The sequence below is a fragment of the Procambarus clarkii genome, chromosome 74 (assembly GCF_040958095.1).
Source record: "Procambarus clarkii isolate CNS0578487 chromosome 74, FALCON_Pclarkii_2.0, whole genome shotgun sequence".
Taxonomy (NCBI): domain Eukaryota; kingdom Metazoa; phylum Arthropoda; class Malacostraca; order Decapoda; family Cambaridae; genus Procambarus; species Procambarus clarkii.
This window is the reverse complement of record NC_091223.1, coordinates 10,389,675-10,413,623: the sequence shown is the minus strand read 5'-3', so window position 1 is coordinate 10,413,623 and position 23,949 is coordinate 10,389,675. Positions and strand designations below refer to the sequence as shown.

Here is a 23,949-nt window from a genome sequence, read left to right as displayed (position 1 = left end):
AGATACAAAAACATAACAGGATTTTAAGACAAATGAAATGAAAGCTAGAAAAGTACATTTTACCATATTTACTATTCTTTTCTAACTAAACAGAAAGAAGACTAATGAAAAATTGAATATAAATTGGTCTCAATACAGTATATTTTATCAGATATAGATCACCCTCAAATATGTAAACTGTTTTGACTGTTGTCCTTTCCCCTGCATCAAAGTCACTCTGATACACATTCTAGTAACTCATTTTAAAAAAAATTTTTATCCACAGCCCTTGTCAGCTTTAATACTTAATAAAACAGTACTGTACTGCATTTGCTTTTGATTTTGATCTAGGTCTATGAACACCATCTGATTTTCTCAATCCTCTTTCTAAACATTCCTAATATTTTACCCTGTCATTCACAATAAGTTTCATCCTTCACAGGCTATAATTTTTGGTAGTTCCTTTTCTTAATCTGTTGGCTTCTTTCTTTATACTAAATACATATATCAGTAATATTTATTTGCAACAATTCCTTCTGAAATGGTTATCAAAATGAAGCCTTGATCCTCACAAAATTATTCTCTTTTCAAAATAAAAAATTTCCATCTCTCAGAAGTACTTTTGTACTCTCAAAACTCAACCCATAAGCTACATACAGTGCAACCTCGATTCAACGTACCCCGATTCAACGAATCTCTGGCTAAGTCGCACACTTTTCAGGCCGGATTTACTCACCTGGTTCGATGAACAATGGTTCGCCGAAGCGGGGGATGTGCAGATTTGCTTATGATGTTGGGATAGAGTTCACAGAATGGTGGAAAACTTTCCCATTCTGTCACAGGTTACAATTAATAATTCCTTCATATGACAAGTTGGATCACACAAGTGAATCATATTAACCAAACACCAGCCAGAGTGGTACACACAATAAGTAAACCATATTAACCAAACCCCAACCAGAATGGTCCACACAAGTGAATGACTGAGTTTCCATGATTTTCGTTTACTGATTTGTGGTACAGTACACGTATCTTTGTAAATTAACTTAAAAGCTGAAGCGTGATTACCTAGTTACATGTGGTGAAATCTCCTTATAGACATTTTCTGTAATGAAACAAGATGAGTGAGGGTGGACAGATAAGGAAATACTGTTCTGTAAACCTCACTTGGTTTTCCTTCATCTGTGTTGTCAAAGTTCAGTGACCAATGATTTTGAAAGTTTCAGATTAATAAATCATTTCTAAAACCGGTGTTTTAATAGCATCTAATTAAATTAAACTAAATAAAACCCAAAATATACTGCAATATGATAGACATCTGCTATTTGAGAAATTATTTATGTTATTGGCACAACTCCAGCGCAGGTGGACCGGTCTAATCCATATACACACAGCACCATGCGTGTTTCATTCGATTTCGTCGCCAAAGTTCAGTGACCTATGGCCTCAAAATAATAAAATTAATAAATCAGTTCTAAAATAAGTTTTTTATAATTCTTAGTATCCTAATAATGTTTTAGGATGGAGTGGTCCACACAAATGAACGACTGAGTTTCCATGATTTTCGTTCACTGATTTGTGGTACACGTATCTTTGCAAATTAATTTAAAGGCAGAAGCTGAATAGCTAGTTACATGGGTTGAAATCTTCTTATAGACATTTTCTGTGATGAAACAAGATGAATGAGGGTGGACAAATAAGGGACAGAAAATGTTAAATTCCCTTCATATTGACAGATTGAGATGAAAATTTTCCTCCCTCCCTCACTGGCTCGACCTCCCTTACTGTTTCTCCCTCCCTCACTGGCTCGACCTCTCTTACTGGCTCAAGCTCCCTTACTGTCTCTCCCTCCCTTACTGGCTCAAGCTCCCTTACTGTTTCTCCCTCCCTCACTGGCTCGACCTCCCTTACTGTTTCTCCCTCCCTCACTGGCTCGACCTCCCTTACTGTTTTTCCCTCCCTCACTGGCTCGACCTTACTGTTTCTCCCTCCCTCACTGGCTCGACCTCCCTTACTGTTTCTCCCTCCCTCACTGGCTCAACCTCCCTTACTGTCTCTCCCTCCCTCACTGGCTCGACCTCCTCTACTGTCTCTCCCCTCCCTCACTGGCTCGACCTCCCTTACTGTCTCTCCCTCCCTCACTGGCTTGACCTCCATTACTGTCCCTCCCTCCCTCACTGGCTCAACCTCCCTTACTGTCTCTCCCTCCCTCACTGGCTCGACCTCCCTTACTGTCCCTCCCTCCCTCACTGGACCTCCCTTACTGTCCCTCCCTCACTGGCTCAACCTCCCTTACTGTGTCTCTGCCTCCCTCACTGGCTCTCCCTCCCTCCCTCACTGGCTCAACCTCCCTCACTGGTTCAACCTCCGTACTGTCTCTCTGCCTCCCTCACTGGCTCTCCCTCCCTCCCTCACTGGCTCAACCTCCCTCACTGGTTCAACCTCCGTACTGTCTCTCTGCCTCCCTCACTGGCTCTCCCTCCCTCCCTCACTGGCTCAACCTCCCTCACTGGTTCAACCTCCATACTGTCTCTCTGCCTCCCTCACTGGCTCTCCCTCCCTCACTGGCTCAACCTCCCTCACTGGTTCAACCTCCCGTACTGTCTCTCTGCCTCCCTCACTGGCTCTCCCTCCCTTACTGTCTCTCCCTCCCTCACTGGCTCAATCTCCCTTACTGCCTCTGCCTCCCTCATAACATGAGAACTGCAAGTCATGGAATAGGGAGCAACTAACGGGGTAGAGGAGCCACTAACGGGGTTGGAGGGAGCCTGTCCCTCCCAGCCACCAAGACCTCTTCCCCACCCCCCTAGATCCCACACAGTCTGTATTCACCTAGTTGTGCTTATGGGGGTTGAGCTCTGCTGAACAAATCCACAAAGGCATTGACGAGGATTCGAACCTACGTCCGAGATCATCCCAGACGCTGCCTTAATCAACTGAGCTACGACATTGTCAATAGAGTTGAAACTAGGAGTTCTACTGCCCTTACTTGGATCCTGCAGCCTCTCCGAGACACAAACCAGGGTTTTACACAACTCCCCCATGCACTCGAGCTATGTCAATAAGCCGTTCTACCTCTTTGCCCTTACTTCGTGTAATGCCCTTACTTCGAGTAATAAAGTAAGGGCGAAGAGGTAGAACGGCCTATTGACATAGCTCGAGTGCATGGGGGAGTTGTGTAAAACCCTGGTTTGTGTCTTGGAGAGGCTGCAGGTTCTGAGTAAGGGCAGTAGAACTTCTGGTTGCAACTCTTTTGACCATGTCATAGCTCAGTCAATTAAGGCAGCGTCTGGGATTGATCTTGGACGTAGGTTGAATCCTTGTCACAGCCCTTGTGGATTTGTTCAGTGATGCATCACGTTATTGTGATTTCTGTGTGTAATTGAGCTCTGCTCTTTCGGCCCACCTCTCAACTGTCCATCTACTGTTACTAACTACTAATTTTTGTATTATTATTATTTTTTTCACACATACACACCCCAGGAAGCAGCCTGTAACAGTTGTCTAACTCTCAGGTACCTATTTACTGGTAGATATCAGGGACATTCAGGGTGAAAGAAACTTCGCCCATTTGTATCTGCCTGGTCTGATAATTGAACCCGGGCCACAAAATTATGAATCCTGCGCGCTGTCCACTCAGCTACCAGACCCCCCCCTAAGGCAGACCTGTCTGCCGCTGCTCTTGCAGATGCCAACTGTGCAGAATTCATATATAAAACCATTTGTTTAATTAATAAACAGGAATCAATAAAACATGTTAATGATTAGTATTGTATAGTAATACACAAAAATTAACATTTTTGCATAAATATTGTACAGCTAAGATTAAAAATTTGAATACAGTATGGGTGGGAGGGCTTGGCAACCATCGCTTGATCAGCGCTCCTTCCCTCCCTCTATCCCTCAATCACTGCCTCCCCTCCCTCCCTCCTAGACTGCTTCTATATCTCTCTCCCTCAATGCCTCCATCAATCACTGCCTCCCCACCTTCCCTCCCTCCCTCCATCAATGCCTTCCCTCCCTTCCTCACTGCCTTCCCTCCCTCCCTCACTGTTTCTATCTCTCCCTGCCTCTCCCCCACAATGTCTCCATCAATCACTCCCTCCCTCCTTCTATCACTGCCTCCCCTCCCTCTCTCACTGCCTCCCCTCACTCCCTCACTGCTTCTACTTCTCCCCCTCAATGCCTCCATCCATTACTGCCTTCCTCCATTAATCACTGCCTCCCCTCCCTCCATCAATGCCTTCCCTCCCTCACTCAATGCATTCCCTCCATCTCTCCTTCTATCTCTTCCTCAATGCCTCCATCTCTCACTGCTTCCTCACCCTCCCTCAATGCCCCCCATCTCTCCCTCACTGCTTCTATCTCCCTGCCTCTCTCTATATATAACTCCAACAATAAGGTAAATAACAACTGTAATACATTATATTTTAGTAAAGTAGTAATATATAGGTACAGTATATAATATGATAATGCATTTTTATTGTTTACAAGAAAAAAAAGACTGATGCAAACGTCTCTTGAAGGTCACCTCTTGCAACGAATCCAACGCGGCAACGCACCAGGGTTGGTCCCATATTAGTACGGTGAATCGAGGTTGTATTGTATTTTATCCCAAACTTCACTAAACATGAACTGGGTTCAGTATATGCAAGTTTGCATATGCTTTCATGCATTTCATACATTTTTCTGAGAAGGCCAAACCTGTAGCTCTCTGAAACTCATGCACTGACACAGTATAGTCAAACTTTACCAATCACACCAGGCTTTTAAGACTCCCAGTAGGCTGGCCTACTGAAAGCTATGCCCAGAATCTACCTCTCAAGATAAAGCTACTTCAGTCATCAGTCATACACTTGGGGACAGAGAAACTAGAAAAACTATCCCTGGTTTAGAACTAGGAAAACTAACTAGAAACTATCCCAAACTAGAAAAAGTCCACAGATAGGAAAAACAAAACAAGATACTGCTTGAAACAAAGAAATGAGCCCTAAGGCATCATACTATACTGCAAGAAGAGCCCCATATCTATGGATCATCCAATAAAATCAGCAGACTTCTAGATGTTACTATTGTTCAACTTTAACCCTTAGACCGCACAATACATATATAGATGATTTGAGAAACAAAACCGGAACTGCGCAATACATTATAGTTGTTTTAGTGTCTTCCGCCTTAATTTAAAAGCCCCGCGTGGGATAGGGGCAGCTATAGTGCAGCCACAACTGATAGTTGACAGACGCCACCTAGAAAAAAAATCCTGGCCATCATTCCTGGGTGTGAGAGCTTCAGTACTGAGCGAGCCACCAAGGCTGATGCACGCAGCATGAGCTCACAGAACTGCTGTTCAGCTTGTGACCACGACATCGCCTAAAAATGTCAAAATATATATGTTCATGCTATTATTTAGCGATGATAGTATTACAGAAGACCCCTGACTGTGATAAAACTGACCAGGATTCTGATAATACCAGGATTGTGGTGATATTTAGCACTGTGCTCAATGGTGGGAGGAGTAATGTTGAGGGAGGGAGGGAGAGAGGTGGCATCGTCTTTTGACTGTGTGTGGCCACCTTTTATTGACTGGACTTAACACACCAGCTTAGTGGTTCACAATGGTGAACACAAATGTAGATACCTATATATAACGTGTGTATAGAGTGTAATAACAGCAATGGGAGTATGTTAGGGCCGCCATTTTGGTGGGGGAGGCGTGTCGCCTGCATGACATATCTTGTTGTTTACTGGTGCCCACTATGGTTTTTTGGCATCATATTAGCTTATTTGTACAGGTATGGTGAATAAAACATATAGATACTTATATATAATGTGTAAAAACACCACAAACAGTATTGTTGGAGGAGAAATATTAGTGCGTCTGGCCTTGAGGGCAGCCGCCACCATCTGACTGTGTGAGTAGGTACGTCTTATTGCCTTTACTCACCATACAAGCTTAGATGTACAGTTATGGTAAACAAAACATGTAAATACTTACATATAACATCTGTGTATAATGAAAAAATGAAAAAACAGTATGGTGGGAGGAGAATGTGGGCGAGTGAGGTGTTGTTGAGGGAGAGAGTGGCTGGCTGATGTGTGGCGGTCACCCCTCGTTGCACTTTGACTCACAATACCAACTTCGTGGTTCGTTATGGTGAGCAAAACATGCAGATATTTATACATAACCTGTGTATATAGTGTAATAACAGCAAAACTATTTGTTTATTGTTTTATGCACATAATAATTGAATCACTAATATGCACGCCATAATTTTGAGTAGAGCGATGGTTCATACATTTTATTATATAAATATATCACAATACAGTACACAATATTGAATAATAATATTGCAAAAAAACAAAGAAAAAATCAGACACATTGGAATAATTAGGTAATAATATTTTTGTGGCAACCCCCCCGCCTGACAGCTCGGGTGGAGCAGACCTCGTCTGGCGACTGCTCTGTCAACGCCTCTTTATTGCCAGACTTCCCCACCCGATTGTGGCCAAAATATGCCACCTACGAGTTTTTTGTTATTTTTTCCGTGATCAGGGAACACAAATGAACACTTTTTTAAGAAGAAAGAATTTTTTTTTTATTTTTTTTTTGTGGCGCCTGTAGGTGTCGAGGCCATTATGACCCTTAGCGGCCCAAGGGTTAAGGCCTGATTTCACAAAGAATTTGAAAGTCAGAGTATTTGGGTTGAAATGCACTAAGTACATGGGCTAGTAGTCAGGGCATAAAGGGCTAGACCTCACACCCCCGTAAGCACTAATAGGTACGTAAAGATGAATCAGAGATGTCATTGTGAGATTTCCTCTCCACCACAACCAAAGTAAGCTACATAACAAATTTTAACTTTCACATGATCGAGGATTTTATTTAAATAATATTAGTTATTAAAATTTTAATATTAATTAACCACTGCATTGCGCAACGTGCCTTGAGGATCTTGATGGGTGGTGCACAACATGACTTGAGGCCCTTGACAGGTGGTGTGCAACACGCCTCAGGGATCTAAGTATAGCGTATCATTCAAAACTTCCGCGGTTAGACGGAGTTGGTATCAGCTTCTTCAGGGCTCTCCTAAACAGATGCTATTTAAACAAAAAAATCATGGGCAACATTCCCGGGTCTGAAGGCGGCCTCAGTACTGAGTGAGTAACCAAGGCTGGCGCACGCAGTATGAGCTAACAGCATTGCTGTTCAGCTTTTGACCACAGCATCGCCTAAAATTTTCGAAATATATATATGTATCAGGTATTATTTAGCCATGATAGTATTGCAGAAGAGCCTGACTGCGATAAAGACTGTGTATAATGTTCAGATATTGGTGAATAAATGCTGTTACAAGATGTTCACAGCGCTAGCCGCAGCACACTGCTATTATTTCGTCCATCTAAAATTCTTTAGACAATTTCTCATGTTCCTTTATTTATTTATTTACTTTATTTATTTATTATACATACAAGAATATATATTATTATATATATACAAGTATATTATATATACTTGTATATATGTATTATATATACATATATACAAGAGTTCTTACATTCTTGTACAGCCACTAGTACATGTGACATTTTGGGCAAATCCTTAACCCTTAGATCGCGCATATTACCATGCATATTGGAGGCCTGGTAGCAAAAAACCAGCGTTGAATGTAATGAAACGCCATGTTAACCAATCCACACACTAGAAAATGAAGGGATGACGACGTTTCGGTCCGTCCTGGACCATTCTCAAGTCTACTGTCTTGAGAATGGACCATTTTCAAGTTGAATTCACAATCGACTTGAGAATGGTCCAGGACAGACCGAAAAGTCGTCGTCTTTTAATTTTCTAGTGTGTGGATTGGTCAACATACTTCAGCCATGTTATTGTGACTCATTGCCTGCCAATGAAACGCCATTTTCTGGGTGAGTCCCGGAGGCTCCCCGGAGCTATCATTGGCTGATATGGATACCCTAACTATTTTGCATCAGTCGATGTGGGTGAAGTGCTAGGCCTACCGGGGACCACGAGCCAGAACCTGGCCCCTTCACAGAGGCACGAGGAGTAGTGGCTCATAGAAATGCACATGTGATTTGGAGCATTCTATATCTGTCATTGACCGGGACAGGCACCCAGAAAGGTAAGCGCCACAGAACAAATCCCAATTCTGGTTAACAGTGTTACAGAACAAATCCCTATTCTGGTTAACAACGAATATTGTCAAACGAGAGGACAGAACTCCCCCCAAAAGAAAAACAAGCAAACAAGCATGACGTCACACGAGCCACGCCGCATGTCTGCACAGCTACCCCCCCTCACCAGGATGGGAAAGGGGTTCTGAGGCTGGATATCAAAAACGCAAAAAACCGCCGACCGAAGGGAGGGAGGGTTGCCGGGGAGCCTCCAGGACTCGCCCAGAAAATGGTGTTTCATTACATTCAACGCTGGTTTTCTGGGGGTAGTCCTTACGGCTCCCCGGAGCTACTTCACCAAAGATGGAAACAGAGGGACGCATCCGGGAGGCAGTCGGTGCTCACACAACAACACGAAGTCAAGACAATAGGCTGCAACAGCCTACCCAAGGCGACATAGGCCTAGGAACAGACACGAGAGATCGTGCAGCCAAGACCAAGCATGACCGCTAAAACGACAATGTGCCTGAATGTCAGCCCCAGACATGCCACTAAAGACAGCAGCAAGTGCAGCAAGCCTACAAACGGCAAAAGCATGGGGAGAGACTGCAGTCCGGCTAGACAGAAAGACTCAGTGGACGACCAGAGACCCAAACCAGGATCAGGAAGGGAAACTGGATCAACCCAAAGCTCATCAAAAGTGGAAGTAGGGAAGATTCCCTTAATTATAGACCTGTATCATTGACAAATGTAATAGTCAAAATATTGGAAAAATAATTAAAACTAAATGGGTAGAACACCTGGAGAAAAAACGATATAATATCAGACAGACAGTATGGTTCTCGATCTGGAAGATCCTGTGTATCGAATTTACTCAGTTTCTATGATCGAGCCACAGAAATGTTACAGGAAAGAGATGGTTGGGTTGACTGCATCTAACTGGACCTAAAAAAAGGCTTTTGACAGAGTTCCACATAAGAGGTTGTTCAGGAAACTGGAACATATTGGAGGGGTGACAGGTAAGCTTCTAACATAGATGAAAAATTTCCTAACTAAACGAACGTACGTAGTGATATGATCACTACGTACAAAATAGTAACAGGAATCGATAAAATTGACAGGGAAGAATTCCTGAGACCCAGAACTTCAAGAACCAGAGATCATAGATTTAAACTAACGAAACAAAGCTGCCGGAGAAATATAAGAAAATTCACTTTTTTAAATAGAGTGGTAGACGATTGGAACAAGTTAGGTGAGAAGGTGGTGAAGGCCAAAATCGTCAGTAATTTCAAAGTGCTATATGACAAAGAGTGCTGGGAAGACGGGACACCACGAGTGTAGCTCTCATCCTGTAACTACACTTAGGTAATTACATCAATAAACTGGAAAAGGTGCAAAGACATGCTACTAAGTGGCTCCCAGAACTGAAGGGCAGGAGCTACGAGGAGAGGTTAGAGGCATTAAATATGCCAAAACTAGAAGACAGAAGAAAAAAAGAGGTGATATGATCACTACTTACAAAATAGTAACAGGAATTGATAAAATCGACAGGGAAGATTTCCTGAGACCTGGCACTTCAAGAACAAGAGGTCATAGATTTAAACTAGCTAAACACAGATGCCGAAGAAATATAAGAAAATTCACCTTCGCAAATAGAGTGGTAGACGGTTGGAACAAGTTAAGTGAGAAGGTGGTGGAGGCCAAGACCGTCAGTAGTTTCAAAGCGTTATATGACAAAGAGTGCTGGGAAGACGGGACACCATGAGCGTAGCTCTCATCCTGTAACTACACTTAGGTAATTACACTTAGGTAATTACACACAGTCAGAAGACATCGCCACCACCCTCCCTCCCACAGCATTACTCCTCACTCCATGGCGCACAGCGCTAAATATCACCACAATCCTGCTATTATCAGAACCCTGGTCAGTTTTATCACAGTCAGGGGTCTTCTGTAATAATATCATTGCTACATAATAGCATGAACAAGTATATTTTGGCATTTTTAGGCGATGCTGTGGTCACAAGCTGAACAGCAGTTCTGTGAGCTCATGCTGCGTGCGTCAGGCTTGGTTGCTCACTCAATACTAAGGCCAATAACACCCGGGAGTTTGGCCCACGATTTTTTTTTAAAATGGCGTCTGTTTACAAGAGCCCTGATGAAGGTGTGGTGAACCCCATGTATCCGCGGGCTGTTTAAATCTTGCGTAGTAGCCAACATGTCATATGACGTGATGCGCACTTTAAGGGTTAAGGCTATACCTATCATTTTTTACTATTTCTCTAAAAGTGAAAGTTGTAAGTCAATATGAAATAGAAAGGTAGTAAGTAAAGCAAAGGTGGAGAGTGCTGATAATGCAGTGTGGGATTGGTACAAACAGAGGCGTGAGGTGAAGAAGAAGCCAGTGGCAGGCTGGCTGCTCGTGGAAAAGGCACGTGAATTTCATCAAGCAATGAAAATTACTCAGAAGTGTGTATACAGTGATAGATGGCTCAGAAGCTTTAAATAACTAAATAACTATAATATACAGTATAGTAAATACTGTATAGTAAATAAGTATGTTTTAGTAAATAAATAAATAATAAATAAATGAATAGTAAATAACTATACTTCATCAACATTGATCACCAACATAAGCGGATCAGGACTTCACTTATTGGTGAGTACAAACAAAATACGGTCGCATTTACACTATGAACCTGTCAATTTGATCCCCTAGTTTTTTCATAAATTTTTCTACATTTTTTTTTAACATTTCTAATTTATTTTTTCCCTCCATTTCTCATTTACGAACTTACATGATAACCGACGGATCTCGTCCCCATAGGGTTCAGAAACCAAGTGGTACTCTGTATAAGTATCTGCATGTTTTGTTCACCATAATAAATCACTAAGTTGGTATTGTGAGTGAAAAAGCAATGAAGAGTGGCCACCACTCACCAGCCAGCCAGCCACTCGCCACCACTCCCTCCCTCACTTCCTCACTCACCAACATACTCCTCCCACCATACTGTTTTTGCTTTTATTCACTATACACAGACATTATATATATAAGTATCTACATGTTTTGTTCACCATAATTGAACACCTAAGCTTCTATGGCTAGTTCAGGCAATAAGAGACATAGCTACACACACAGTCAGTTGGTGGCTGCCGCCTTCACTGGTTCAAGGCCAGACACACTAATATTTCTCTTCCAACAATACTGTTTGTGATGTTATTACACTATATACACACATTATATATAAGTGCAGTGATACCTCGGTTTACAAACACCCCTATTTACGAATTTTTCGGGTTATGAGCCCGATTTCTTCGGAAAATCTGAATCGGGATACAAACTTTACCTCGGGATACAAGTTTGTTGATACGCGTACGGCCGACCTAGTGCATGGTGGCACAGCGATTGCGCCACAGTTTACCAGTGCCTCGCGCCCAGTGACTATCCCGCCTGAATTCTTCGCAAGGATATTCAGTTTCTTTTCAGATTTTTTGCTATTTGAGCATAATTTTTTTATTATATATCTCGCCATGAGTCCCAAGAAAGCCAGTGGTAAGGTTCAAGGCAAGAAATCACATGTGAGAATGACCATAGAGGAAAAACAAGAGATCATTCGTAAACATGAAAATGGTACACATGTTGTTGAACTAGTTAGGCAGTATAACATATCTTCAGGGATGGAGGAGGAGACAGTAGAGGATGTCCCTTCCTCATTAATTAAGAAAATGTGTGCAGTATGGGAAGAAATGCAAAGTTTTGCTGAAAAGAATCACCCAGATAAAGCTGTAGTAGGCCGTTGCATTAATCTTTTCAATGACAATGTGATGCCTCACTACAGACAAGTGTTGCAAAGAAGGAAAAAACAATCGGCAATGGAACGTTTCCTTGTGAGAAAATCAAACAGTATGCCACAACCAGGACCTAGTGGTATGCAGGCAAAACGTGCCAGAGTGCACTCTAGAGAAATCTTCACTGCCTGATGTTATAATGGAAGGGGACTCCCCTTCCAAACAGTCATCAGCAAGGGTAAGTAATAACTTGAACATACTTTTGTAGTGAAGATTTGGATGAATTAGGTATAAAAATTTACTTTGAAGTGAGGTTTTTGGGGAGTCAGGAACGGATTAATTCATTTCCCATTATTTCTTATGGGGAAATTCGCTTCGGTTTATGAATTTTCGGGTTACGAACGGTCTCCAGGAATGGATTAAATTCTTAAACCGAGGAACCCCTGTATCTACATATTTTATTCACCATACCTGTACAAATAAGCTGGTATGGTGCCCAAAGACCATAGTGGCCACCAGAACACAACTTGTCTGTCATGCAGACGACACACCTCCCTCACCAAAATGGCGGCTCCCAACATACTCCTATTGCTGTTATTACACTCTATACACACGTTATATATGTAAGTATCTACATTTGTGTTCACCATAGCGAACCTCTAAGCTGGTATGGTAAGTTCAGTCAATAAAAGGTGGCCACACATAGTAAGAAGACATCGCCACCTCCCTCCCTTCCTGAGCATTACTCTTCCCACCATGGAGCACAGCACTAAATATCACCACAATCCTGCTATTATCACAATCCTGGTCAGTTTTACCACCGTCAAGGGTCTTCTGTAATACTATCATCACTAAATAATAGCATGTACATATATATTTTGACATTTTTAGGCGATGCTGTGGTCACAAGCTGACCAGCTGTGAGCTCATGCTGTGTGCGCCAGCCTTGGTGGCTCACTCAGTACTAAGGCTCTCACACCCGGGAATGTTGCCCACGCTTTTTTTCTGATACCTGGTTGATACCTGGTTGATGGGGTTCTGGGAGTTCTTCTACTCCCCAAGCCCGGCCCGAGGCCAGGCTCGACTTGTGAGAGTTTGGTCCACCAGGCTGTTGCTTGGAGCGGCCCGCAGGCCCACATACCCCGGTTGGTCCGGCACTCCTTTGAGGAATAAATCTAGTTTCCTCTTGAAAATGTCCACGGTTGTTCCGGCAATATTTCTTATGCTTGCTGGGAGGACGTTGAACAACCGCGGACCTCTGATGTTTATACAGTGTTCTCTGATTGTGCCTATGGCACCTCTGCTCTTCACTGGTTCTAGGTGGCTATCGGTTGTGGCTGGACTATAGCTGCCCCTGTCCCTCGTGGGGCATTTAAAATCATGCGCTTCAGCCTCAATCGTCTATATATGTATTGCACGGGCTACAGGTTAAGAGTTAAGCACGCGGGGCAAGATTCTGGTCCTTGCTACTTGTGGGCTGCCATAGTCACAGGTGCCTGGCAAATCAGATTTAGTCCTGGAGCACTGCAGTATGTCCTGGAGAGTTACTGAGGTGGCCAACCCAGCAATATTTGCTAATAAAATAAATCAGATTGCCTCATTTGATATACTGTCTGTATATTAAACATTCCAATTGTATTAATGGCTACAGTGCTTCTGTCTTTGCTTTTGAAATAATATAATTACAAACCTGGTGTAAGTCTGAGTAGCTTCTCTTCTCCGTAAATCAAATAACTTCATAAATCCATCGTGAGATCCTGATATTAGTAAGTGTGGTTCACATGGGTGAAAACTGACCTGTGGAAAAATATAGCTTCGGGTTACAGTACGATGAAATGCACCATTCTGGACAGAATCACTTGGTTGCTCCCTTAGGTAAATGTCAGCTGTGTCATAGATTGGAGGAAAGTCTTTCAAATGTCCTTACAGGTTAACAAAAGGTGCTATGAAGGCATGGGAACAATTCAAGTCCAGCCCAAAATGTTCATGAGAGGTACACTGAAAGACCAACAGAACCTGTAGGGGTACTACAGACATTTTATAGTACCCTACAGAACCGTCAGTTGGAATCTAACATGTGTTTACATTGGTTGACGACCAGGAGTGGAAGCCTTCACAGGCATAGGGCTCCAGGAGAGGAAGCCCTCACTGGAGTGGACTCCTAGAGTAATCTCGAGGACCATCACTTGATGGCAGAATATGCACAAAACTAGCTATCAATCACCAGGTGGCAGTACTATGTACACCTCATGATTCCCAGACCCAGACTAACTCGCATCCTTCTTGATACAAACACTAAATTTATACACAGGAAAGATCATTACATACCATGAGAAGCTGGAAAAAACAAATGATTCTACAGAGAAGGGTGCTTTCAGACTGTTGCTCTCTTAAGGAGACACCTACAATACTGTAAATGAAAAAGAAAATAAGAAAAATAAAGTATGTGAAGAACTCACCTATGATGTACACCCAAAAGAAGCTGAATAGTACTAAAAAAAATTCCTCTCAGAAGTGACAGACTGGTTGAAGAAGGCCCAAGCACTGCTAACACTCAGGAAGCAAATGAACTTTCAGACAAGCAACCCAATGCTATACATTTGTGGAGCAGGTGGAAAAATTTTAATAACTGGGTTCTTAAAATACAATATGCAAAAAGTCTGCCAACAAAAATGAAACCAAGGATAAGGTGGATACAAGAGGCCAGCAGCCCACAGAGGTCCCAAGCTTCAGCAGGATTGGTAATAGCATGCAAACGAGATGCAAAATATCCACTGCAAATCTATAGCAATCATGGAAAATGAGCCACATAGGCAAAACGCTGGAGGTACCACATAAATATGAATAGTGCCGCATGGGAAATGCCAAAGACTCATAGTCAGAAAGGAGAACCTTCTACTCTCCAGTCTATTAAAAGCATGAAAAGGGAGGTTGCTAACACATTTCATTCTTCATGGATGTGGACTGCAGAGATGACTAACCTTGAGAAGCTAAATGAGAGGCTACAGCTAGTCAAATGATACAGTGCAAGGGAACTTGTTGAGCATTCCTCTGCCAAGGCCAAAAACAACCGAAACAAGGCCTACGAACAGGCCGACTGCTGACCCCCTTGGGGAGGCCAAGTGCACCACCACCAAAATTAATGCCACTAACTCTCACATTAAAATGTATAACCACCAGAGTCAGAGGCCACCAATCCTGATCCTGACATGCATGATGTCAGGAGACATCAGTGAATAAATTGAGAGATGAAGGAAATCAGCTACCAGTTGACTTAATGTGGCTTCATTGGAAGGGGCATGAGAGTCACTTTCCCACCAAAGTGCAGTTTCATCTAGCATCCCAATAAATATCACTGTTTGTACCATGTACCATGAGGCCTGGGGTAAGGAGTTTGGGGTTCTGTGGCTTAGGCCTATTGCCTCCACCGACCCCCACTACCACTCTACACGTTTCTTTCCTCTGTGCCCCTCAGGTCCTTACCCCCTGGTAGCACTCCACTTCTCAATTGCTTCCATCTTAATAAAATGACATAGGTCATCATGGTTACCACCACTAAACTCCTTAGAACATAGGAAATCTTCAGACACCTGACACAATCCATTTCAGGTGAAGAATAAAGGAGTTGCACCATTTTAGTAGATTGCAAGCGACATCTCACAACATGAGCTTGTGCTGAGAGAGCACTCTCTCACAAGCAGGACAACGAACCCAGCATCATGAGCATTGACAGCCCAGTTCAGAAAGTTGAGCCATTTCCAGTTTAGATGCATGGTCCTTCAGCTACAAATAGTGAAATTAAATGTCTTTTCAAGCTTCTGATTCAGGAAGGTGGAAAAACCTCAGAGGAGGAGTAGTAGAAAATTCAAGCCAACCATAGGGACCTGGAAATGAACCATGAAAAAAGCGTGGGAAGTGGGTGAAAAAACCAGCGTTCAATGTAATAAAACGCCATTTTCTGGGTGAGTCCTGGCGGCTTCCCTGAGCTATCCAGGCTGATATAGATATGTATAACTTTCTGGCATCAGTCAATTTGCATGGAGTTCTTGCCTGCCAGGGACCATGGCCAGAACCTGCCCCCCCCCCCCTCAGAGAGGCACTAGGAGTAATGGCCTATAGAGACCCCTGTGTGGTTGGAAGCATTTTATGTTTGCCATCGACCGGGTCTGGCACCCAAAGAGATAGGCGTCTCAAAACAAACCCCTATTCTGGTGAAAAATTGCTACCAAAAGCTAAACAAGTGGACAGAACTCTCCAACGAAAATTTGCAAACGAGCATGACATCATCATGTTGCCGCACCGCTGTCTGCGCAACCACCCCCGTTCCCCTCCCCGGGAGAAGGAAAAGAGAGCCCCAAACCCTCGCATCGGCGATCCATCCATCAGTTCTTAGCCTGGATGTCAAAACCCACGAAAAAAACACCGCCGACCAGAGGTAGGGAGGGATGCCGGGGAGCCTCCAGGACTCACCTGGAGGCTCCCCGGAGAAAATGGAGTTTCATTACATTCAACGCTGGTTTTCTGGAGGGAACCCCGTCGGCTCCCTGGAGCTACCTCACCAAAGATAAGGTAAAAGAGGAAAGGACCCGGGAGGCGGACGCCACGCGCCCTAACAAAAAACAAAACAACAAGCAAAACCGAAGGACCCTGCGGACGACCCGGGAGACCCAAATCTTGTAACAGGAAAGAAGGAAGGGAAGGCAAGGCAAGGGAAGGCAAGGAGAGGCAAGGCAAGGCAAGGCAAGGGATTAGGGAGGGAGGGAGGGATTAGGGAGGGAGGGAGGGAGGGAGGGAGGGAGGGAGGGAAGGAAGGAAGGAAGGAAGGAAGGAAGGAAGGAAGGAAGGAAGGAAGGAAGGAAGGAAGGAAGGAAGGAAGGAAGGAAGGAAGGAAGGAAGGAAGGAAGGAAGGAAGGAAGGAAGGAAGGAAGGAAGGAAGGAAGGAAGGAAGGAAGGAAGGAAGGAAGGAAGGAAGGAAGGAAGAAAGGAAGGAAGGAAGGAAGGAAGGAAGGAAGGAAGGAAGGAAGGAAGGAAGGAAGGAAGGAAGGAAGGAAGAATGGAAGGAAGGAAGGAAGGAAGGAAGGAAGGAAGGAAGGAAGGAAAACCTGGGCAACCCAAAGTGCATCCACGGTAAGAGTGGCAAAGATGCGGAGACAATGGTGGAGAGCCGCAACCAAACAACCCACATGATGCACCCCCGGCCTGACCAACCAAGCATCAACAACCCAAGGACCACTCCGGAAAGCAGCATACTCGATCTTCGCCAGAAAAGAAGGAGACAGCTGCAACCAAACAAACCTACTACCAGGCCCAAATCAGCAGATTTGGAGGAATGCATGAAGTTCCCCAACCTGATCCCCCCCCCCACCCCCCTTAGGCCAATGCCAACAGGAAAAGAACCTTAGGAAAACAATCCAGAACCGAAGGGGCCACAACAAAACGAGAAGAGAGGAAAGAGGGCACCCGGTCCAAAGGCCAGGACAGCTCAGGTGGCACATGAGCAGGCCTGAGGTGAAACAATGCACGAGACAGCTTATGGAATGGAGCAGACGTAACATCAATACCGAATGCAAACTGGACCACCAGCACCGCACAATACGAGGCAACAGTATTCGGCATAAGATGATGGTCCTGAAACAACCACGAAAGGAAATACAAAACAACCCTATCAGAGACCATAGTACACCTACACGGTGATAGGAAAAACCAGAAGGACTGCCAGGAAACTACATACTGCCGCTGAGATGAAGCACACAGGTGGGAGACCAACATCGAAGCCCCCTGCGCCCCATACAAGTGGTGATAGACTCGAGTCAGAAACTCCATACGCGAAGACTTGAGGAAAAGAACGAACCACTCTCATAATGGGCAGGACTGATCTGCTGAAAGGGGTGGAGCCGCGGGAAGACCCTCGGGTTCGGACACCGAGCAAGCAGCGCCTGAAACCAAGGCTGGGCGGCCACCAAGGAACCAGAAGGACAACTCTCCCATGGTACGTCTCCTAGCAAGCCAGAACCTGAAGCAACAACTGAACCGTGGGGAAGAGGTACAGGTAACCCCACCTCCCACAGTCCTGCCTGAAGGCATCGACCCCGGTGGCCTCGCAGGCGGGGAAGGGCACCATGTATATCGCGAGATGCCTCGACCATGCCGACGCGAAGAGGTCCACCTACGGAGGCTTGAAAGTTCGGCAGAACCAACTGAACGACTTAGCGTCAACCATCCACTCCGTGGAAGGGTAATGAAGCGGGACAGTCACCCAAAGCGACCACCCCCAAAGAGCCAAGGACCGCAATGAACCACCAGGGAACAGTCCGAATGGAGCCAGATCGTCGATCCGTGAGCAACCCGAATCCTCTGAAGTGACATCTACACAGCCACGAACTTCCACACCGTGCTGTGAGCCCGACAGAAGGACGGACCCCACCGCCCCCGGCCGGCTTGCTGAGCACTGGTCACAAAGTCCCAGCCAAGAGACGACGCGACCATGAACACATCGAGTGAGGGGCTCGGGTAGGCGCCAAGGCACTGAACCCCAAAAACCTGAAGAGGAAGCCGGCGATGCAGCAACCGACCCAAAGCCCCTGGAGGCCGAACCCAGCGGTCGCGAGAGAGGTAGAAGGAACGCCCCCTAAGGAACCATAATACCCGACAAAGTCACAACCGACCCGGTGGGTAGATCATCATGGCAAAGATCAGGCTCCTGCACAAACCCTCGAGCATCTGCCGTATGACCCGAGAGCCCCTCAGAAAACAGACGAAGACGGGAATGCAGCCGCAGCAGAACCGCCGGAGGAAGAGACAAGGAAGCGGTCCAAGCATCCCAAACAAGACCCAGCCAAGACCAAATCTGAGAGGGAACCAGATAAGACTACCCCCAGTTCACCAGGAACCCAAACCCAGCAAGCTGGGAAAGAACTAAATCCCCGGCGAGCAGACACGCAGACTGGCTGGGAGTCCAAACCAGCCAGTTGTTGAGATAGGCCGAACCCGAACACCTAAGAGACGCAGGCGGGCCTCTGCAACCTGAGTAAGGCGTGTGAAAACGCAAGGCTTCATCCACACATGAAGGAAAGTGAATCCATTATAAAGGCGAAATCAGAGTTGCGCAGGAGGTAAGACGCAAGGGCGTCCCATACAACATGGGATGGGATGCGGGAAGCTGAAAACCTCCTGGAGGATGGAACCGAAGAACCCACAGGATCACGGAACCGAACCCAGGGAGGGGTAGACACCAAATCCAATTTGTACGAGACTAGAGAGAAGAGAATCCCACTCCTTGTAACACCAAGCCCCGCTCGGAGGGTACAAAAATCCAAGCGGGGTCCAACGGGGCCCAAGGCCTCCCAAGTCAACCCCCCTCCCCTCCACCGGGAACCTCACATTGAGGACCCAGAGCTGAGCTCTCCTCCAAACACCCCCGTCTCTAAAGAAAAGGCAGAAGCCGCCGAAAAAGCAGGATTGAAGGAGGCCCACTGATCAGACCCAGAAACTCCAGCCGGAAGACCAGGCTCGAATGCCTCTTCCACCACCTTGGAAGGGGACTTCCCTGAAACTGCTCGAGTCTCAACACCAATAGACCCTGCCCCGACTCCGAAACCCTCAGATGCTTCGGAGCCGGAAGCACCACAGCAGGGGAAGAACAGGGAGGGGCAGACGAACCATTCACGACCTGGGAGACCTGAATCCTGGAACAGGGAAGAAAGGAAACTGGGTCAACCCAAGGTGTCTTATGGCACCGAGGCTGTGGCATGCAGGTAACAGCGAAAAGCCGCAGCCGGACACAACACATGATGCACCCCCTGCCGAACCAACCAAGCATCCACAACCCAAGGACCCCTCTGGAAAGCAGCAGTCTCATTCTTCGCCAGAAAAGAAGGAGACGGCTGCAAACAAACAAATCTACCACCAGGACCAAAAGAGCAGAAACCTCTGCGCTGGAGAAGAGCATGAAGCTCCCCAAGCTGACCCCCAGAGGCCAATGCCAACAGGAAAAAAAAGAGCCTTCGCAAAACAATCTTGAATCGAAGGGGCCACCACAAACCGAGGAGAAGACAGAAAAGAGAGCACCTGGTCCAACGACCATGACAGCTCAGGCTGTGCATGAGCAGGCCAAAGGTGAAAGAACGCACGAGATAGCTTGCGGTAAGGAGGAAAAATAACATCCACCCCAAATGCAAGCTTAAGCGGCTCCGCCAGGACCGCATGATACGAGGCGACAGTATTCGGCATATGATGATAGTCATGAAACAACCAAGAAAGGAAGGACAACACAATCCAATCTGAAACAGAGGAGAACTTACGGAGGGATAAGAAATAACGAAAGGACCACCAGGAAACATCATACTGCTGCCGAGACGAAGCACACAGGTGGGACACCATCAACGAAGTCACCTGCTCACCATACAAATGGTGATAGACCCGCGTCAGAAAGACCAGAGGCAAAGACTTGAGGAGAAGATCAAACCAGCTACATAACGGAATGGCCCGATCTGCTGAAAGAGGCAGAGCTGCGGAAAGACCCTCGGGTTCGGACACCAAGCAAGCAGCGCCTGAAACCAAGGCTGGGCTGGCCACCAAGGGGCCAGCAAGTCTACTCTCCCTTGGTAAGTCTCCATGCGAGCTAGGACCTGGAGCAACAGCAGAACCGGGGGGAAAGAGGTTCAGGTAACTCCACCTCGACCAGTCCTACTTGAAAGTATCGAACCCGATGGCCTCGCAGTCGGGGAAGGGCGCCACATATATCGGGAGACGCCTCGACCATGCCGATGCGAAGAGGTCCACCTCCGGGAGCCCATATATCTGGCAAAGCCAACTGAACGAGTTGGCGTTGACTGTCTATTCCATGAACAGGGAAATGAACCATAACAGGCCATCCGCCAGGATGTTGGACACCCCCCGAACGTGAACGGCCAGGAGAGCCAAACCCTGAGAACTCAGCATCTGAGTCACCTGAAGCGACCAATCCCAAGGAGCCAAGGACTGCATCGAACCCCCGCGGTTTAGGCAATGAACCACTGGGGAGCAATCTGAATGGAACCGGATTGTTGATCCCCGAGTGACCGGAACCCTTAAGAGATACAGACGAGCCACCATGACCCAGGTAAGGTGTGTGAACACGTGAGGTGCCAGATTCAAGGCGAATGGAAGGCAACGAAAACGGTAAGCATGACGAACCACAACAAAACCGAGCCAGTCCCTGAACCCTGGATGAATCGGGACGTGCCAATACACGCATCCCGGAGGTCCAGGGTAACCATCCAAGCGCCCAGCTCCAGAAGAAGCTGGATCTGGAACAGAGTAGTCATCCGAAAGGAATGGCAATAGACCCAGGAGTTCAGACGGGACAAGTGTAGAATGAACCGCAGGTCCACATCACCTGATGACCACATAAAGAACATTGTGTAAGGAGCCTATGCTATGCTTTCCAATTTCAGAATTGTTTTTAAATAAATAGATGGCAAAATATTAAAGAAATTGTTGACAATGTTTGTGAGACCAAATTTGGAATATGCAGCGGTTGTATGGTGCCTGTATCTTAAAAAGCACATCAATAAACTGGAAAAGGTGCAAAGACATGCAAGAAAATGGCTTCTGGAACTGAAAGACAAGAGCTACAAGAAGAGGTTAGAGGCATTAAATATGCCAAAGTTAGAAGATACAGTAGAAGAAAAAAACAGAGTTGAATGTAATGAAACGCCATTTTCTGGGAGAGTTCCGGAGGCTCCCCGGAGCTATCCAGGCTGAATGGATATGTATAACTTTCTGGAATCAGTCAAGGTGCGTGGAGTTCTTGCCTACCAGGGACCATGAGCCAGAACCTGGCCCCCTCAGAGAGGCACGAGGAGCAATGGTCTATAGAAACTACCCTGTGGTTGGAAGCATTCTGTCTGCCATCGACCAGGACAGGCACCCAGAAAGGTAGGCGCCCCAAAACAAACCCCTATTCTGGTGAAAAGATTGTTACCGAAAGCCGAACGAGTGGACAGAACTCTCCAACAAAATTATCAAACTAGCATGACATCATCACGTCGCTGCGCCGCCATCTGTGCAACCCCCCCTCCCCAGGAGGGGAAAGGGGGAGCCCCAGACCCTTCATTCCGGCTATCCAACTGACAGTTCTTAGGCTGGATGTCAAAATATGCGAAAAACACCGCCGACCGGAGGGAGGGAGGGATGCCGGGGAGCCTCCGGGACTCACCCAGAAAATGATGTTTCATTACATTCAACGCTGGTTTTCTGGGAGGAGCCCCTACGTCTTCCCGGAGTTATCTCACCAAACATAAGGAAAAAGAAGGAAGGAACCGGGAGGTGTCCGCAACCCCTCGTAGCCTGGTGGATAGCGCGCAGGACTCTTAATTCTGTGGCGCGGGTTCGATTCCCGCACGAGGCAGAAACAAATGGGCAAAAGTTTCTTTCACCCTGAATGCCCCTGTTACCTAGCAGTAAATAGGTACCTGGGAGGTAGTCAGCTGTTATGGGCTGCTTCCTGGGGGTGGAGGCCTGGTCGAGGACCGGGCCGCGGGGACACTAAAGCCCCGAAATCATCTCAAGATAACCTCAAGATAACCCGCCAAAACCAAAAACAAAAAACCACAAGCAAAACCAAATGACCCTACAGAAGACCCGGGAGACCTCCAACCCCCGAACAGGAACGAAGGAAAGGAACCCGGACAAAGCAAAATGCGCTCATGGCCCCAGTGGCCACGACATGCAGAAAACAGTGAAGAGACGCAACCAAACAACACACGAAGCACCCCCGGCCTGACCAACCAAGCCGCAACTCAAGGGGCCCCACCGGAAAACAGCAGACCCAAACATCACCCGAAAAGAAGGGGACTGCAGCAAAACAACCACCTACCACCAGGACCAAAGTAGCAGAAAAACACACCAGAACCAAAGGGGCCACGATAACCGAGGAGAAGATAACCGTCCCCCCCAGGACCAGCGACCAGAACAGCACCGGAAGCGCAGAAGCAGGCTGGAGGTGAAAAACCAACCAAACAGCAAGCAGAACGAAGCAGAAGGAACAGCAACACTGAATGCAAGCAGGAGCAGACCCGCCAGCGCCGCCCGAAACAAGGCGACAGCACATGGCACCAAAGAACAAAGGACACCCGGAACAACCCCGAAGGGAAGGATAAGACAAACCTATCAGAGACCGTAGTACACCTACGCAGTGACAGGAAAACCGGAAGGACCGCCAGGAGCTACCCAACGCTGCCGAGACGAAGAACACAGGCGGGAGACCAACAACAAAACCACCAGTGCCCACACAAGGGACGAGAACCCGAAACAAAAAACCCCGAGACACGAAGACTCGAAGGGAAGAACGAATCAGCCGGCACAGGGCTGGACCGACCTGCAAGAGAGGCAGAGCCGCAGGAAAACCTGCAGGATCGGACATCGAGCAAAGAAGCGCCCCAACCAAGTGCAGCAAAGAACCAGGGAACAGGAAGAGGCCAACAAGAAAACGAGGACCACGAACTGAAACGCGAAGCAAAAACAGCAACCCCGCAATCCACAGGAGCAGCGCAAGCCGCCCCAGCAGGGAAGAAGAACGCACGCGTCACCGAGGTATATATGAGGAGAACTACCCAGAACGTGAACCGCACGAAAACAAAAAGAACATCCCGGAAAGGAACAGAAAACAGGAGCCAGGACCATAAACCTAACTCCTCCCATCCCAACGAAAAGGAATCCTAGGGGCAGGAGTGGGCGAATGGAAGCAATACCTACCCGCAAGCAGTACAAGTACCTCATATACCACACACAAAAGACCAAACCCGGAGAATGAGGCCCCAGCATAAAGCCCATACCCCCTTTGGAAAATTGCAGAGGCAAGCCCCGAGGCCAGCCCCAGAGCAAAGTTACGAGGACAGGCTGTGGAAATGCAACACATGACACAAAGAAGAAGGGGAGACAAGAACACAACTAACAAAATTCTCAGAAGAATGAAAAGGTAGAGAATGAGAAACTGGTGACCACGGTCGGTACACAAAGAAGAGGACACAGGTGGAAACTGAGTACCCAAGAAGCCACAGGGACAGTAGA

At 46.4% G+C, this 23,949-nt stretch overlaps 1 protein-coding gene across 4 annotated transcripts in view; it reads right to left on the bottom strand.

Annotated features, from left to right (window-relative positions):
- Wdr24 (WD repeat domain 24) overlaps positions 1-23,949 on the bottom strand; it is a 121,637-nt gene that overhangs the window by 78,864 nt on the left and 18,824 nt on the right. For 3 of the 4 annotated variants that reach the window (XM_069312917.1, XM_045757029.2, XM_069312918.1), the window contains exon 5: positions 13,589-13,695. The exons of the other annotated variant lie outside the window; for it this stretch is intronic. In XM_069312917.1, the coding sequence (XP_069169018.1) occupies positions 13,589-13,695 (107 nt within the window). The remainder of the gene's footprint in view (positions 1-13,588; positions 13,696-23,949) is intronic. 4 annotated transcript variants of the gene reach the window in all.